At 37.7% G+C, this 15,121-nt stretch overlaps 1 protein-coding gene across 2 annotated transcripts in view; it reads left to right on the forward strand.

The window, feature by feature from the left end:
* YIPF6 (Yip1 domain family member 6) overlaps positions 1-7,582 on the forward strand; it is a 29,118-nt gene extending 21,536 nt beyond the window's left edge. For both annotated transcript variants that reach the window (XM_001504869.7, XM_023634301.2), the window contains exons 5-7: positions 365-490; positions 1,123-1,280; positions 3,072-7,582. In XM_001504869.7, coding sequence (XP_001504919.1) covers positions 365-490; positions 1,123-1,280; positions 3,072-3,187 — 400 coding nt within the window. In that variant the 3' untranslated portion in view covers positions 3,188-7,582. The remainder of the gene's footprint in view (positions 1-364; positions 491-1,122; positions 1,281-3,071) is intronic.
* Positions 7,583-15,121: the final 7,539 nt, after the last annotated feature.

Raw genomic sequence — 15,121 nt, forward strand, 5'->3', positions numbered from 1 at the left:
GTAATGTCAACTTGAATTTAAAATCATTCTAAGTATTGTATGGACCAACAACCTTAGGTCTTTGAGCCACATTTGGCCCTTCACTTTATAACCTCTTCTTATCCAAAAAAGGTCCTTAGTAATCCATGTAAACATTCCAGCAAGGCCAAATGGAGCAGTCCATATGGTCCTGAGGCATTGGGAATTTGAAATAAGGGAGCCTTGCCAAATACTTCTGGCATTTTCCTTTCATACAGCCTACATATCACCGATCTGCAGGTGAGGTATAGGGTAGTTCTTTGATTCAAAGTTTCAGAACACATGCCTTAACTTTGTTGCTCTAAATAAAAGATTAGGCAATTCTCATGCCATTTCCTCGTCACAGAATGCTTCAAAGAGGCTCTGTAGATAGCGAAAAAGATGGAGGGCCCCAGTTTGCGGAAGTGTTTGTCATTGTCTGGTTTGGTGCAGTTACCATCACCCTCAACTCAAAACTTCTTGGAGGAAATATGTGAGTATTATTAAAATGCATCATTTTTCTCTTGCCAGGTAGTATATCTTAGATTTTTAAAGAAGTCTGGCTAGTTAGGTATTTTTAAAAGGGAAACTCAAAATAAATGAGGGCCAAAGAGAAAGTTCTCTTAAAACCATTGAACAGAGATAACCTGGTTGAATTATCTTAAATTATCTGGGGTCCTTTGATAAGCTTCAGATGCTCCCTCTAGCCCCTAAAATCATAGGTAGAGTTTTTTGTGTTAGAAGATTATGTCCATTTTTGCGAACAGACTGGCCACAGCTTTCAACAAATTCTCAAATAGGTCTATAAACTAGAAAAGATTAAGAACCACTGTCTCAGAGGTTCAGTGGGAGAAGGAGGTCTCTAGGAATTAGAGTATCTTCTTGTATCCCAGATGGTTGACTCTTAAGGGGTTTAAGAGGAGAGGAGGGAGAATATGGAGAGAGAAAAATTGCAACATATGCTTAATACAGAGGCCTATCCTCATAAAATCAATGTTAGGGTATATGTATTATATATCTAGAGGAGGGTAACAATCTGTGATACATAAAAATCTGTGTAATAAACTGTATCATGATACAAATCAGCTATGTGTATGACCTTTATGGATGTATGTTGTTTTTTAGATCTTTTTTTCAGAGCCTCTGTGTGCTGGGTTACTGTATACTTCCCCTGACAGTGGCAATGCTGGTTTGCCGGCTGGTACTTTTGGCCGAGCCAGGACCAATAAACTTCATGGTCCGGCTTTTTGTGGTGATTGTGATGTTTGCCTGGTCTATCATAGGTAAGAATGTACTTATCTCTACAATAGCAGAGCAGACAAAAACATGAGTTAGAGAAGAAGACCAGATGAGGAGCAGTGTAACTCTTAAGTCACATGTAATTGATAGGATTCTTGCCAGTGTCATCTGTAGAACCCTTTACTCTTAAGTAGGCGTTGATGGAGATAATGTCCATCTTATCTGAGTTAGGTATCCTGACTTCTAAAATGTGTAGAGTCACATTTTTTTTTAATCCTTAAATAATGGATAGGGTTGGGAAAGGAGATTACACTAGACTTAGCTCAGCCCTGGCATATAGGAGACCTAGGTGACTTGAGAAATGATTCGGGCCTTTTCCTGACAAATTAATCATAATAAAAATAATACCTAGCGTGTACAGATTGAGTATTATAGGCATGCACTAAGTGCTTTATATATATTATCTCTTTTAACCCTCACAACAACTCTAATAAATAAAAACTATTATTATTAGTCCCATTTTTATAAATGAGGAAGAGACACACAGAAGTTGAGGAAATTGCCCTAGGACATGTAACTAAATGAATAAGGTAATCAAGTTTCAAACCCTAGCAGATCACACGCCAGTTTAGAGCTATACTATACTCCCTTCCAGTATAGGTTGTTAAGTATCGTTATATAGTACTTTTCTGCTTCAGTAGAAAATTCTGCTAAACATTAGGAAGGAGCTATAGCATTGACAGTGAACGCTATGTGCTGATTGTTTTTATGTTCCTAAAATTCTCTTAAAATTCCACCTTAAACTAGAAGTGTTCACTAGCTTCTTATTTAATGGAATAGACAGACTGCCTAATATTTTTAAGTGCAGTAACATCTCTTTGCTCTGGAACATGTTAAAAGCTGAAATGTAATCCAAAAATAAGGTCTGAGAGTGTCAGAATTGATGTTCCGAAGATTGTATATTAAGCTTGGGCACTTTACCCATGGGAAAGCCCATGATTCCCTCACCTAGAGTCTAATAATTTACCCCACATGTAGTTCTAAATAGCTTAGTTATCCAGTGTCCAGGCCCACAGCAGTTCAGAAAGTAGAATCTTAGAAGAAGAGAGAGAGACTCCTATAAGCGTTCTTTCTTTATTTCAGCAAATATTTATTAAGCACAAACTATGTGTCAGGCGTTGTGCTAGGCATGGTTTCTATCCTCAGAGTTCACGATCTAGTGGAGTAGCCAGGCATGTAAACACTTGAGGGCAATAAAATATTCCAAGGGAAATGAAAGCCTGTGCAGGCCATAGTGGGGATGCAGAGGAGATAAGTGGACAGTTCTACCTGGGGTGGCAGGATACCAGATGGTTGTTCAGGAAAGATTTCCTTGAGGGGTAATCATTGAAGAGTAAAAGATGAGTAGGCATTTTCTACATAGACAAGAGGGATGGCATCTAAAAGAGCTGGTAAGTTAATACTAAGAGCAATTACTCAAAAAGCACAGCAGTATGAGGCCATTTGTCACAGGATCAAATAACCTTACACAGCTTTGTAAGCCTATTCAGCACAGCTCAATAACTTCTCAGAAAAGAGTAAGAAACCCCTTTTAGAAAGGTTTCCATCTAAAATGGTTGAAAACTTTCAAAGCTTTAGTACTTGAAACAAGGAGCCCTTAGCTATCTGGAAAACTGCTGTAGAATGCCTCTTTTTCTGGAGATCACGAATATAACTGAACTTTTGGTATAATTCTGTGTTAGACTGTGCCAAGTACATTACAGTTTAGTAAATGTTAGTGGCTGTGACAGTCTTACTGTATTAAATGTTCCTTCTTGTTCTGTTTTGTCGTTTAGCCTCTACAGCTTTTCTTGCTGACAGCCAGCCTCCAAACCGCAAAGCCCTTGCCGTTTATCCTGTTTTCTTGTTCTATTTTGTCATCAGTTGGATGATTCTCACCTTCACTCCTTAGTAAATCAGGAAATGGAAATTAAAAACCAGTGAACTGAAAGCTCATCTGAAAGATGCAATTCACCATGGAGCTTTGCCTCTGCCCCTCTTTTGTCTAATTTTGGAGGTATTTGGTAACTGGGTACATGAAGACATTAAAAGGGAGCCATAAAGCACCATCACCACTTATGTAAGGAACTGATGTTTGAAAGGCTGTTCTCTTCTTCTTAATATTTCCTCAAAATACATGTGCGTAGTACACACAGTGTAATGCCTCCTTAAGGCATGATGGGTCACCATGGTCCATTTGGGTGACAACCAATGACTTGAAAGCACATGGATACTTTCTGCAAGTTGAATAGAGTTGGTAACTATATTTTCAGTTTTGAGAATACCAGTTTAGGTGCAGTTCTTAAACACATTGCCTTATGACTATTAGAATATGCCTCTCATAAAGAAGAATGGATAGTCTATATTCGTTTTCTTTTATTTTTCTCTTCAGCTTAAAAAGGCAATGACAGAGGTTGGGCGGGAGATTCATAGATGTGGGAGGAGAAAACACATATTAACCAACAGTCAGATTTTGATCAGAGAAAATTCTGCACTTATTGCTTTAAAAAAAAAAAAAGCAAAGGACATCTAAAGAATCAGCTTCTTTAGTCTTTCTTGTGGTCACCTTTCTGCCATGCTTAACAGCAACTCAGTGACACTTTAGTTTTTAATCTTACTCCCTAGCTCTGAATCTGCAAGCTAAGATGTTAGCAGTCAACATGTAGCTTTCCTTTGACTGAAGCTCTCAGTGGACCAATGCTTGAACTTATCCAAGTAGACGACCTCAGAAATTTAGATTGATAGGTCCCTAATGCATATTATCACTCGGACACCTTCTCTTAGCATAGAATGAGGCAGTTTAGATACAGTATAGCTATAAGGAATTCTTCGTTATTCCGTGTACTCTGGCTTTTAATTAGAAAGTAAAGCTAAATCGGAAGCATGCGTTTAGCTTCTGTGTGAACATGGAGGGATTTTGCGTTCTGATGGCTGATTCACAGAACGACTAGACGCTTAAGAGCGTGACGTAAGATGAGCTGGGTTTACAGCTGCTGCCTTTTCATAGCGGGCTTACCAGTTTTTTCATTAGATGTGTTTTTTGGGTTGGGGAATAGCAATTTATTTTCTTGGTTTTAGACTTTATTCGTAAAGCTAATTCACTCTCCTTTAAACAAGTACCTTTTTTGTACATGTGCACCTAGCTGTTTTCTCAGCTATTTATGCACACAAGTGTGAAGGCTTTTCAGGGAGCTGAGTGTCTGAGACAGGCTGATTCTGAGCTAGACAGGGCTCCTTTAAGCTAATATGAGTTGCTGCCTTCTATAAATTGCACATTGGAAGAACTCTTAATAGACAAAGATTAGGAGTCAGGCAGAAAACATTCATTGTAAATATATAGTTACTTAAAAAGATAGGAATTTCTTATTATACATTTTTTCTTTATCATAAAATCTAAATATTTATTCATTTTGTATTTAAAGACTACCTACACATAGATATATAATTTTAAAAACATATTTTCTCCATCCCCAGGTTAACCAAGTGAACAATACTGGGACAAATGAGTTAGTGGAATGATACTCAATTAGAAAGCATTACAAAGTTGGTCCCTTCTGTCCCAACCTCATCCAAAGTTTTTGGTTATATATTGTATTTATTTCAATTTCCCTTTAAAATTTTAAAATAAACCCTATGAGGACAAAGCCAATGTTTTAGTCTTGAATTGGTAAAGAAAATATTTTGAAACTGGTCCTAGATTATCATCCATTTCTATTGTCTGAAATTTTCTAACTTCCCACTAGAAACATCTCTCTGCTAAAATTGTTTCATAATCTGTCCCAATGATTATAATTTAAAATTAAAGAAGTAATTATGCTTCTCAAAAGGGAATTGAGTCCTTACCAAATTTTACTCAGGCTAAGTATTTGGTCAGAAATTCATAAGGCCACAACTTTGGGTGGGGGGCGCGTGTTTGTGTGTGTCTGTATGGGAGGGGGTTATACATACTGGGTGTTAAGGCCGCTTGTTCTATATATTAATCTGTTGCTCTTGGGTGACTTAGAAAATGGTTTTATTTGATTTAAATGAGGGGGTAAAATGGAGATTTAATTATCTTTATGAAAATGAGTGATCAGTTTGAGGGTATAAATAAATATGTTCTTAATATATGCAAAAAAGTGCATTGCTTTCTGTGACAGAAGACATGAGTATCTGAAAGTTGTAACGCTCAACACAGCTTTCCCTGATTTGCTACAAAGGCACATGGCGAATTATAGAAAGGAAGGCTAGAAGGAAAGGGGACTCCAACAAAGGAAACCCTGTTCCAGGAATTGGGAAGTTTCATGCTTCAGATGAAATTCGAGCGTGTGAGCATCATTGCCAAATGTGATACATCACTGCCATCGTGGCTTATCACTTGCTGCTCCTACTTCTGAGGTTGAGACTCTGTTGTCATATTCTTTAGCAATAGGAAAGGTGAAGACTGGAGTTAATTGCTGTTGAGATTATAAAAACTCAGTTGATGCGAACGTCTTTGAATGTGCAGTGTAGTCTTAAAAGTTAATCATTAATCATCAAGTCGTTTGCCTCTTAAGAGGCTTATTACATAAGTTGAATTAGATCTTTTCATTGTTGGTGGGGTCGCAGGGCATCAGACTGGTAAGCATCTTACTGTCAACACTATTTGTCTTTTTATAAAGTGTCCTCCAAAATGTGATTAGAAGGCTAGCAAGCCTGTATTTGAAGATTTAATTGTGTGCTTTATATAATCTAACTACTTCCTGTATTTGGACTTCCTGTTTATTCCTGGAGATAAAAATGAAAATCTCTTGTCATTTCAAATTCTCGTGTAACATCAAGTCATTGGAATTTATCTAAAGCCTATCATGATATGATCAGATGTCCAGTGCATGCAACTGTTTTATTCCAGAGTAAAATACTGAAATTGTGATTCTTAACTAGACTTAATTTCTGAGACAATTTGGATAGAAATAAATGTGTGAATGTTCATCCATGTATGTAAATTATAAATACTTTTCTAGATTCTGTGGGCTTTTATTAAAAATAAAGAATTTCTAGGGATTTGCTTAGGCCATAGGATGGCCAAATAATAATAATGACAATAATATTACTACTAATAATAGCCAACATTTATTGGGCACTTACTGTGTACCAGGCACTATTCTATTTTTTTAAGAATTTTTTTTATAACAACTTTATTGAGATACACTTTACCATAAAATTCACCCTTTTAAAGTGATATATGATTCAGTGATTTTTTTTTCAGTATATTCACATAATTGTGCAACTGTCACCACTATCTCATTTTAGGACATTTTCGTCACTCCACAAGGAGACTCCGTATCCATTAGCAATCACTTTCTTTTTCCCCCTTCTCTCCAGCCCCTGGCAACCACCAGTCTTCTTTCTATCTCTGTTGATTTGGCCAGGCACTATTCTTAAATGCTTTCCATATATCTCTAATCCTCAACATAAAGTGCTATAGTTCTTATTTTACAAGTAGAAAATTGAGTCATAGAAAGGTTAAGTAAATTGCCCGAGGTCACACAGTAAATTGATTTAAAATAGGAAAACAGTTAGATGAGAGCATTGTAGGACACAGTTTTGAAGTTTTGAATTGCATTGTTAGAGACGTGAAATGAATACACCCTCTCCTCAGGGCATGTTCCCTGTTATTAGCCATTACATCCTACAACTGACTGGGAGCAGATAACTCTCATTCTTTTCTTCTGAGTAATAGAACACTATTAGCAGCATCCGAGAAAAACACAGGAGCAGTTGTACATTGGAAAGAGTTAGGTTTGCTGCTCTCATCCCTCCTTGAGCCTCTTTTCTCTTCCCTCCCCTCTCCCCACCACTACACATGTACCCCTCCTGCTTTTTCCCAAAGTCTTAAGAATCAAACAACTTCTGCCTCTTTCATTTTAATTCTCCCAGAGGGATGGTTGATGCATCAAAATTTAACTTGTCCGTTTAGGTGTTTATAGTCAAAGGATGCATCTGGTTTCTTATAGTACCAGCTATATTCCTAAGACCTCAGAGAGCAGTAGTGTGAGAAAAGAATGCCTTTTTATTTGGGTTAAACTAAGTGAGAGGAGGAAAAAAACAGAGTAAAGGCTTTGCCTTAATGAAGTCAGTGGTCCACCTTGTTAGGAAGTGGCCACATGCTGCTCTTGTTCACTCTCTTTTCTCTTTCAGAGCCTTTGTACTCTGTGCCATTCTTGGTCCTCTTTGATACTCCATTTTAATTCTGATCTTTCCTATAAATAATGAACCTGTGAAAATAATAAATTTGTAAAATGGTTTGTGAATGTTAAATGTGCAAATAAAAAGCACTGGAAAAGGAGAATTCGTGTGTGCCTATTCTTGTGGTGAAAGGCATGGAGATATTTGCTGCATACTGTTTTCAGATGTAATATGTTGTCATCAGAGAATATTGAATGCTGTGTAGGACTGCACAGGTGGCAAGTTAGAAGGGGAAATCACATTTACTGAGCAAATAATATATACCAGGCGCTATATTAGCTGCCTTATAAACAGTATCTCCTCTAATCACAGCCTTTTGAGGTTGGTGGTATTGTCCTAATCTCAAAGTTGAGGAAGCTGGGAACTCAGGGAGGTTAAGTAAATTGCCCAAAGTCACATAGTGAGTGGTGCAACCAGGATTCAAGCTCAGGTTTTATGACTCCATACTCTCTTTCCTATATCAGTTCCTTGCCAAACTAAAGTCATACCTACCCACTTGCATGAAATTAAATCAGGTCAATCAGGCAGCTTAGAGTGTGATGAGAAACTGGGTTTTCAGCCTTCTGCTGGAGGCTATACCTGTTCCTGCTCTCAGTTTACAATCTATTCAGAGAAACCAAATTCCCCACCCCTCTGCACACATAATAGTTGAAGTGTATCATGGTTCTTATTTTTGGTACCACGTAAGATACCAAAGAGGTCAATAAGAATGGGAAAAAAATCTTTGAAGTATTGGGAGAGTTTATATTGTCCAGGAGGAGAGAAGGAAGAGCATTCTAGATGGCAGGGAATACTTATGAGCAAAGGTGAGAAGGAGCAGGCGAGTCGGTAAAGCCATCCGTGTGCACATGTGAGAGTTTCGCACATTTGTCCTGTACATAATCACAATGCTTTGTGACACTTATTTTTCCAGCTGCCTTTATATATTTTATTTCACTCTGTGAGGTAGGTAAAGTTTCTAAGCTTATTTTATAGCTAAGGAAATAGGCTCCGAGATGTGAAGTAATATGCTTTGCATTATAAAACCAGTCTCAAAGAACACAATTGTAAAGTTGTTCTTCCTGTTATTATGATCCTTTTCTAATGATCACTGAATATTAAAGTGAATTCAACTGAATTGGGGAAATAAAGTAAGTTGGATATGATGAGACCAAATTATTGAAGGTAGGTATTGAAAACTAGAAAATTATAAGTTAAGGTCCTACTGTGGTAGGAAATAGGGTGTCTTCAAAAGTTCTGGAAAGGGGAATATCAAGTGACTTCAAAAGAATAAATGATGGCATGTTGAGAAATTGGATTGGGAGGAGGGAAGAAAGGAGTGCCGATATATTTCTAACCTATAGGCCTGGAAGAATGGTGTGTTTCTGAGAACAGTTGTGGAGGTGCTAAGTTTGGCTATCAAAGTGGTCACATCCTACAGGCAACTGGAAATATGTGTCTGGAAAGTAGTAGATGTCATAGCCAGAAATGTAAATTTCAGCTTACAAATGTGATGCATGTTGAGAGAATGCATTGTCTCAGACAGTCTTGATGATGACTGTACTTGGTAGGCGGTAGGACTATGAAAAGGAACCAGGAAGATGAGAAGGAAGAAATAAAGCTAAAACTTAGGTGTCATAGATTTCTACATGCTACCTTAATCTTTTTTTTTTCAATTATTTTCTTGAGGTCATAATGGTTTATAACATTGTGTAATTTTGGGTGTACATTATTATCAATTTCTGTATAGACTGCATCATGCTCACCACCACTAGTCTAATTTTTTTTTAAGATTTTTTGTTTCCTTTTTCTCCCCAAAGCCCCCTGGTACATAGTTGTATATACTTCGTTGTGGGTCCTTCTAGTTGTGGCATGTGGGACACTGCCTCAGCGTGGTTTGATGAGCAGTGCCATGTCCGCACCCAGGATTCAAACCAATGAAACACTGGGCCGCCTGCAGCAGAGTGTGCAAACTTAACCACTCGGCCACGGGGCCAGCCCCACCACTAGTCTAATTTTTTTTTCTTTTTTTTTTTTTATTGAGTTATTGATAGGTTACAATCTTGTGAAATTTCAATTGTACATTAATGTTTGTCAGTCATGTTGTAGGTGCACCACTTCACCCTTTGTGCCCACCCCCCACCCCACCTTTCCCCTGGTATCCACTAAACTGTTCTTGGTCCATAGTTTTAAATTCCTCATATGAGTGGAGTCATACACAGATTATCTTTCTCTCGCTGGCTTATTTCACTTAACATAATTCTCTCAAAGTCCATCCATGTTATTGCAAATGGAATGATTTTGTTCTGTTTTGCAGCTGAGTAGTATTCCATTGTACATATGTACCACATCTTCTTTATCCATTCATCTGTTGCTGGACACTTAGGTTGCTTCCACGTCTTGGCTATTGTAAACAGTGCTGCAGTAAACATTGGGGTGCATAGGACTTTTGGGATTGCTGACTTCAGGCTCTTTGGATAAATACCCAGTAGTGGGATGGCTGGATCATATGGTAGTTCTGTTTTCAGTTTTTTGAGGAATCTCCATACTGTTTTCCATAGTGGCTGCACCAGTTTGCATTCCCACCAGCAGTGTATGAGGGTTCCTTTTTCTCCGCAACCTCTCCAACATTTGTTGCTATTAGTTTTAGATATTTTTGTCATTCTAACGGGTGTAAGGTGATATCTGAGTGTAGTTTTGATTTGCATTTCCCTGATGATCAGCGATGATGAGCATCTTTTCATGTGCCTATTGGCCATCAGCATATCTTCTTTGGAGAAATGTCTGTTCATGTCTCCAGCCCATTTTTTGATTGGGTTGTTTGATGTTTTGTGGTTGAGTTGCGAGAGTTCTTTATATATTATGGATATTAAGCCTTTGTCAGATATATGACTTGCAAATATTTTTTCCCAGTTAGTGGGTTGTTTTTTTGTTTCAATCCTGTTTTCATTTGCCTTGAAGAAGCTCTTTAATCTGATGAAGTCCCATTTGTTTATTCTTTCTATTGTTTCCCTTCTCTGAGAAGGCATGGTGTCCGAAAAGATCCTTTTAATACTGATGTCAAAGAGTGTACTGCCTATGTTTTCTTCCAGAAGCCTTATGGTTTCAGGTCTCACCTTTAGGTCTTTAATCCATTTTGAGTTTATTTTGGTGAATGGTGAAAAAGAATGGTCAATTTTCATTCTTTTACATGTGGCTTTCCAGTTTTCCCAGCACCATTTGTTGAAAAGACTTTCTTTGCTCCATTGTATGCCCTCAGCTCCTTTGTCAAAGATAAGCTGTCCATAGATGTGTGGTTTTATTTCTGGGCTTTCAATTCTGTTCCATTGATCTGTGCACCTGTTTTTGTACGAGTACCATGCTGTTTTGATTACTGTAGCTTTGTAGTATGTTCTGAAGTCAGGGATTGTGATGCCTCCCGTTTTGTTCTTTTTTCTCAGGATTGCTTTAGAAATTCGGGGTCTTTTGTTGCCCCGTATGAATTTTAGGATTCTTTGTTCTAATTCTGTAAAGAATGTCATTGGGATTCTGATTGGGATGGCATTGAATCTGTAGATTGCTTTAGGTAGAATGGACATTTTAACTATGTTTATTCTTCCAATCCATGTACGTGGAATGTCGTTCCATCTCCTTATGTCGTCATCCAATTCTCTCAGAAAGGCCTTGTAATTTCCATTATATAGGTCCTTCACTTCCTTAGTTAAATTTACCCCAAGGTATTTTATTCTTTTTGTTGCGATTGTGAATGGTATTGTATTCTTGAGTTCTTTTTCTGTTGGTTCATTACTGGAGTATAGAAATGCTACTGATTTATGCAAATTGATTTTATACCCTGCAACTTTGCTGTAGTTGTTGATTACTTCTAACAGTTTTCCAATGGATTCTTTGGGGTTTTCTATATATAAGATCATGTCATCTGCAAACAGTGAGAGTTTCACTTCTTCCCTCCCTATTTGGATTCCTTTTATTCCTTTTTCTTGCCTGATTGCTCTGGCCAGGACCTCCAGTACTATGTTAAATAAGAGTGGTGATAGAGGGCATCCTTGTCTTGTTCCTGTTTTCAGGGGGATGGGGTTCAGTTTTTGCCCATTGAGTATGATGTTGGCTATGGGTTTGTCGTACGTGGCCTTTATTATGTTGAGGTAGTTTCCTTCTATGCCCATTTTGTTCAGAGTTTTTATCATAAATGGCTGTTGGATCTTGTCAAATGCCTTCTCTGCATCTATTGAGATGATCATGTGGTTTTTATTCCTCAGTTTGTTGATGTGGTGTATCACGTTGATTGATTTGCAGATGATGAACCATCCCTGTGTCCCTGGTATGAATCCCACCTGATCCTGATGTATGATTCTTTTGATGAATTGCTGAATTCTGGTTGCCAAAATTTTGTTTAGAATTTTTGCATCTATGTTCATCAGTGATATTGGCCTGTAGTTCTCTTTTTTCGTGGTGTCCTTGTCAGGTTTTGGTATCAGCGTGATGTTGGCCTCATAGAATGTGTTAGGAAGTGTTCCATCTTCCCTAATTTTTTGGAATAGCTTGAAAAGGATAGGTATTAAATCCTCTCTGAAAGTTTGGTAGAATTCCCCAGGAAAGCCATCTGGTCCTGGGGTTTTATTCTTTGGGATGTTTTTGATTGCTGTTTCAATCTCTTTCCTTGTGATTGGTCTGTTCAAATTGTCTGCCTCTTTTTTTTTTTTTTAAAGATTTTATTTTTTCCTTTTTCTCCCCAAAGCCCCCCGGTACATAGTTGTATATTCTTCGATGTGGGTCCTTCTAGTTGTGGCATGTGGGATGCCGCCTCAGCGTGGTCTGATGAGCAGTGTCATGTCCGCGCCCAGGATTTGAACCAATGAAACACTGGGCCGCCTGCAGCGGAGCGCATGAACCTAACCGCTCGGCCATGGGGCCAGCCCCTTGTCTGCCTCTTCTTGAGTGAGCTTTGGGAGATTGTAGGAGTCCAAGAATTTATCCATTCCCTCTAGGTTATCCATTCTGTTGGCATATAGTTTTTTGTAGTATTCTCTTATAATCTGTTGTATTTCTGCAGAGTCTGTTGTTATTTCTCCTCTCTCATTTCTGATTTTGTTTATTTGAGCTTTCTCCCTTTTTTCTTTGTAAGTCTGGCTAGTGGTTTGTCAATTTTATTTATCTTCTCAAAAAACCAGCTCTTTGTCTCATTGATCCTTTCTACTGCCTTTTTCGTTTCAATAGTATTTATTTCTGCTCTGATTTTTATTATTTCTCTCCTTCTGCTGACTTTGGGCTTCATTTGTTCTTTTTTCTCTAGTTCAGTTAGGTTTGCTTTATGGTTGCTTATTTGGGATTTTTCTTGTTTGTTAAGATGTGCCTGTATTGCGATGAATTTTCCTCTTAATACAGCTTTTGCTGTATCCCATATGAGTTGGTATGGCATGCTATCATTTTCATTTGTTTCCAGGTATTTTTTTATTTCTTCTTTAATTTCTTCAATGATCCATTGCTTGTTCAGTAGTGTGTTGTTTAGTCTCCACATCTTTGTGCCTTTCTCAGCTTTTTTCTTGTAACTAATTTCTAGCCTTATAGCACTATGATCTGAGAAGATGCTTGTTATTATTTCAATTTTTTTAAATTTGTAGAGGCTTGCCTTGTTTCCCAACATATGGTCTATCCTAGAGAATGTTCCATGTGCACTTGAGAAGAATGGGTATTCAGCTCCTTCAGGGTGGAGTGATCTATATATGTCTATTAAGTCCAATTGTTTTAGTTTTTCATTCAGCTCCACTATTTCCTTGTTGATTTTCTGTCTGGATGATCTGTCCATTGATGTGAGTGGGGTGTTGAGGTCCCCTACTATTATTGTGTGGTTTTTAACATCTTCCTTTAGGTCTGTTAATAGTTGCTTTATGAATCTTGGTGCTCCTGTGTTGGGTGCATAGATATTTATAAGCGTTATTTCGTCTTGATGAAGTGTCCCTTTGATCATTATATATTGTCCCTCTGTGTCTCTCTTTACCTGTCTTATTTTGAAATCCACTTGGTCTGATATGAGAATTGCAACACCTGCCTTTTTTTCCTTGCTATTTGCTTGAAGTATTGTCCTCCACCCCTTCACCCTGAGTCTGTGTTTGTCCTTGGGGCTGAGGTGTGTTTCCTGGAGGCAACAAATTGTTGGATCTTGTTCTTTAATCCATTTTGCTACTCTGTGTCTTTTTATTGGAGAGTTCAATCCATTCACATTGAGAGTGATTATTGATGCATGTGGACTTAATGCTGTCAATCTGTCGCTCATTATCTTGTTTTCCTGTGTTTCTTTTCCTGTGTGCTTTAGACTACCCATTTAATACTGCAATTTCTTATGCTGGGTTTCTTAGATTTTTCCTTATCTATGATTTGTGACTCTGTTCTGTACTTTATTTTAGTGTCTACCTTGAAGCTTGTATTTAGAATCTCGTGTATAATATAGTCTATTCTTTGGTGGTCTCTTACTTACTCGACCAATACTGATTTAGACCCTTTGCTCTTCCCCTCCTAAATAATTATTTTCATTTTTTATTCCAACTCGTCTTATTAATTTGTAGTTAGAGTGATAAGATCATCCTTGCTTTGGTAGTTTCCTCACCTTTACCCTAATGCTATAGTTGAATATTTGCTATCCTGTTCTGGTTCTGTCCATCGGTCTCCCTAGTCTGTGGATTGTGTCCCCTTTCTCCCTTTTTTCTTTTTTCAAGTATGAGAGCCTTCTTGAGGATTTGTTGTAATGGAGGGCTTTTAGTTACAAATTCCCTTAACTTTTGTTTGTCTGGAAAAGATTTAATTTCTCCCTCATATCTGAAGGAAATTCTTGCTGGATAGAGTATTCTTGGCTGAAGGTTTTTATCCTTTAAAGCTTTGAATATATCACTCCATTCTCTCCTAGCTTGTAGGGTTTCTGTAGAGAAATCTGCTGACAGTCTGATAGGGGCTCCTTTATAGGTTATTCTCTTTTTTTTTCTTACTTCCCTGAGTATTCTCTCCTTATCATTCCTATTTGCCAACTTTACTATTATGCGCCTTGCAGTGGGTCTTTTTACATTGACAAATCTAGGAGATCTAAAACCCTCCTCTACACACATTTCTCCGTTGATCCCTAGATTTGGGAAGTTCTCTTCAATAATTTCGTTAAGCACACTTTCTGCTCCATTTTCCTTTTCCATATTCTCGGGAATTCCTATGATCCTTATGTTCTTACTCCTCATTGAATCCATTATCTCTCAGAGATTTTCCTCATTTCTTTTAATTCTTAGTTCTCTTTCTTCCTCTGTCTGGCGCCATTCAGCCTGTCTGTCCTCGATTATGCTAATTTTCTCCTCTACGTTGTCTACACGGGCATTCAGGGAATCCGTATTCTGTTTTATCTGGTCCATTGTGTTTTTCATCTCAAGTAATTCTGTTTGATTCTTCTTTATGATTTCAATCTCTTTTGTGAAGTAACTCCAGAACTCGGCTTGTTTCTCTTTCTCTCTACCTCATTGAGTTTTTTGATTATAGCTGCTCTGAATTCATTATCACTTAGTTTACCTAATTCCAAGTCCTCAGGACTTAATTCTGTGTTTTTATTGTTTTCCTTCTGGTCTGGGGCTTTTATAAATTGCTGGATGGTAGAGGAGCGTTTTTTTCCTCATGGTGGTAGAATTCAGTT

This window comes from Equus caballus, chromosome X (genome assembly GCF_041296265.1).
Source record: "Equus caballus isolate H_3958 breed thoroughbred chromosome X, TB-T2T, whole genome shotgun sequence".
Classification (NCBI taxonomy): Eukaryota; Metazoa; Chordata; class Mammalia; order Perissodactyla; family Equidae; genus Equus; species Equus caballus.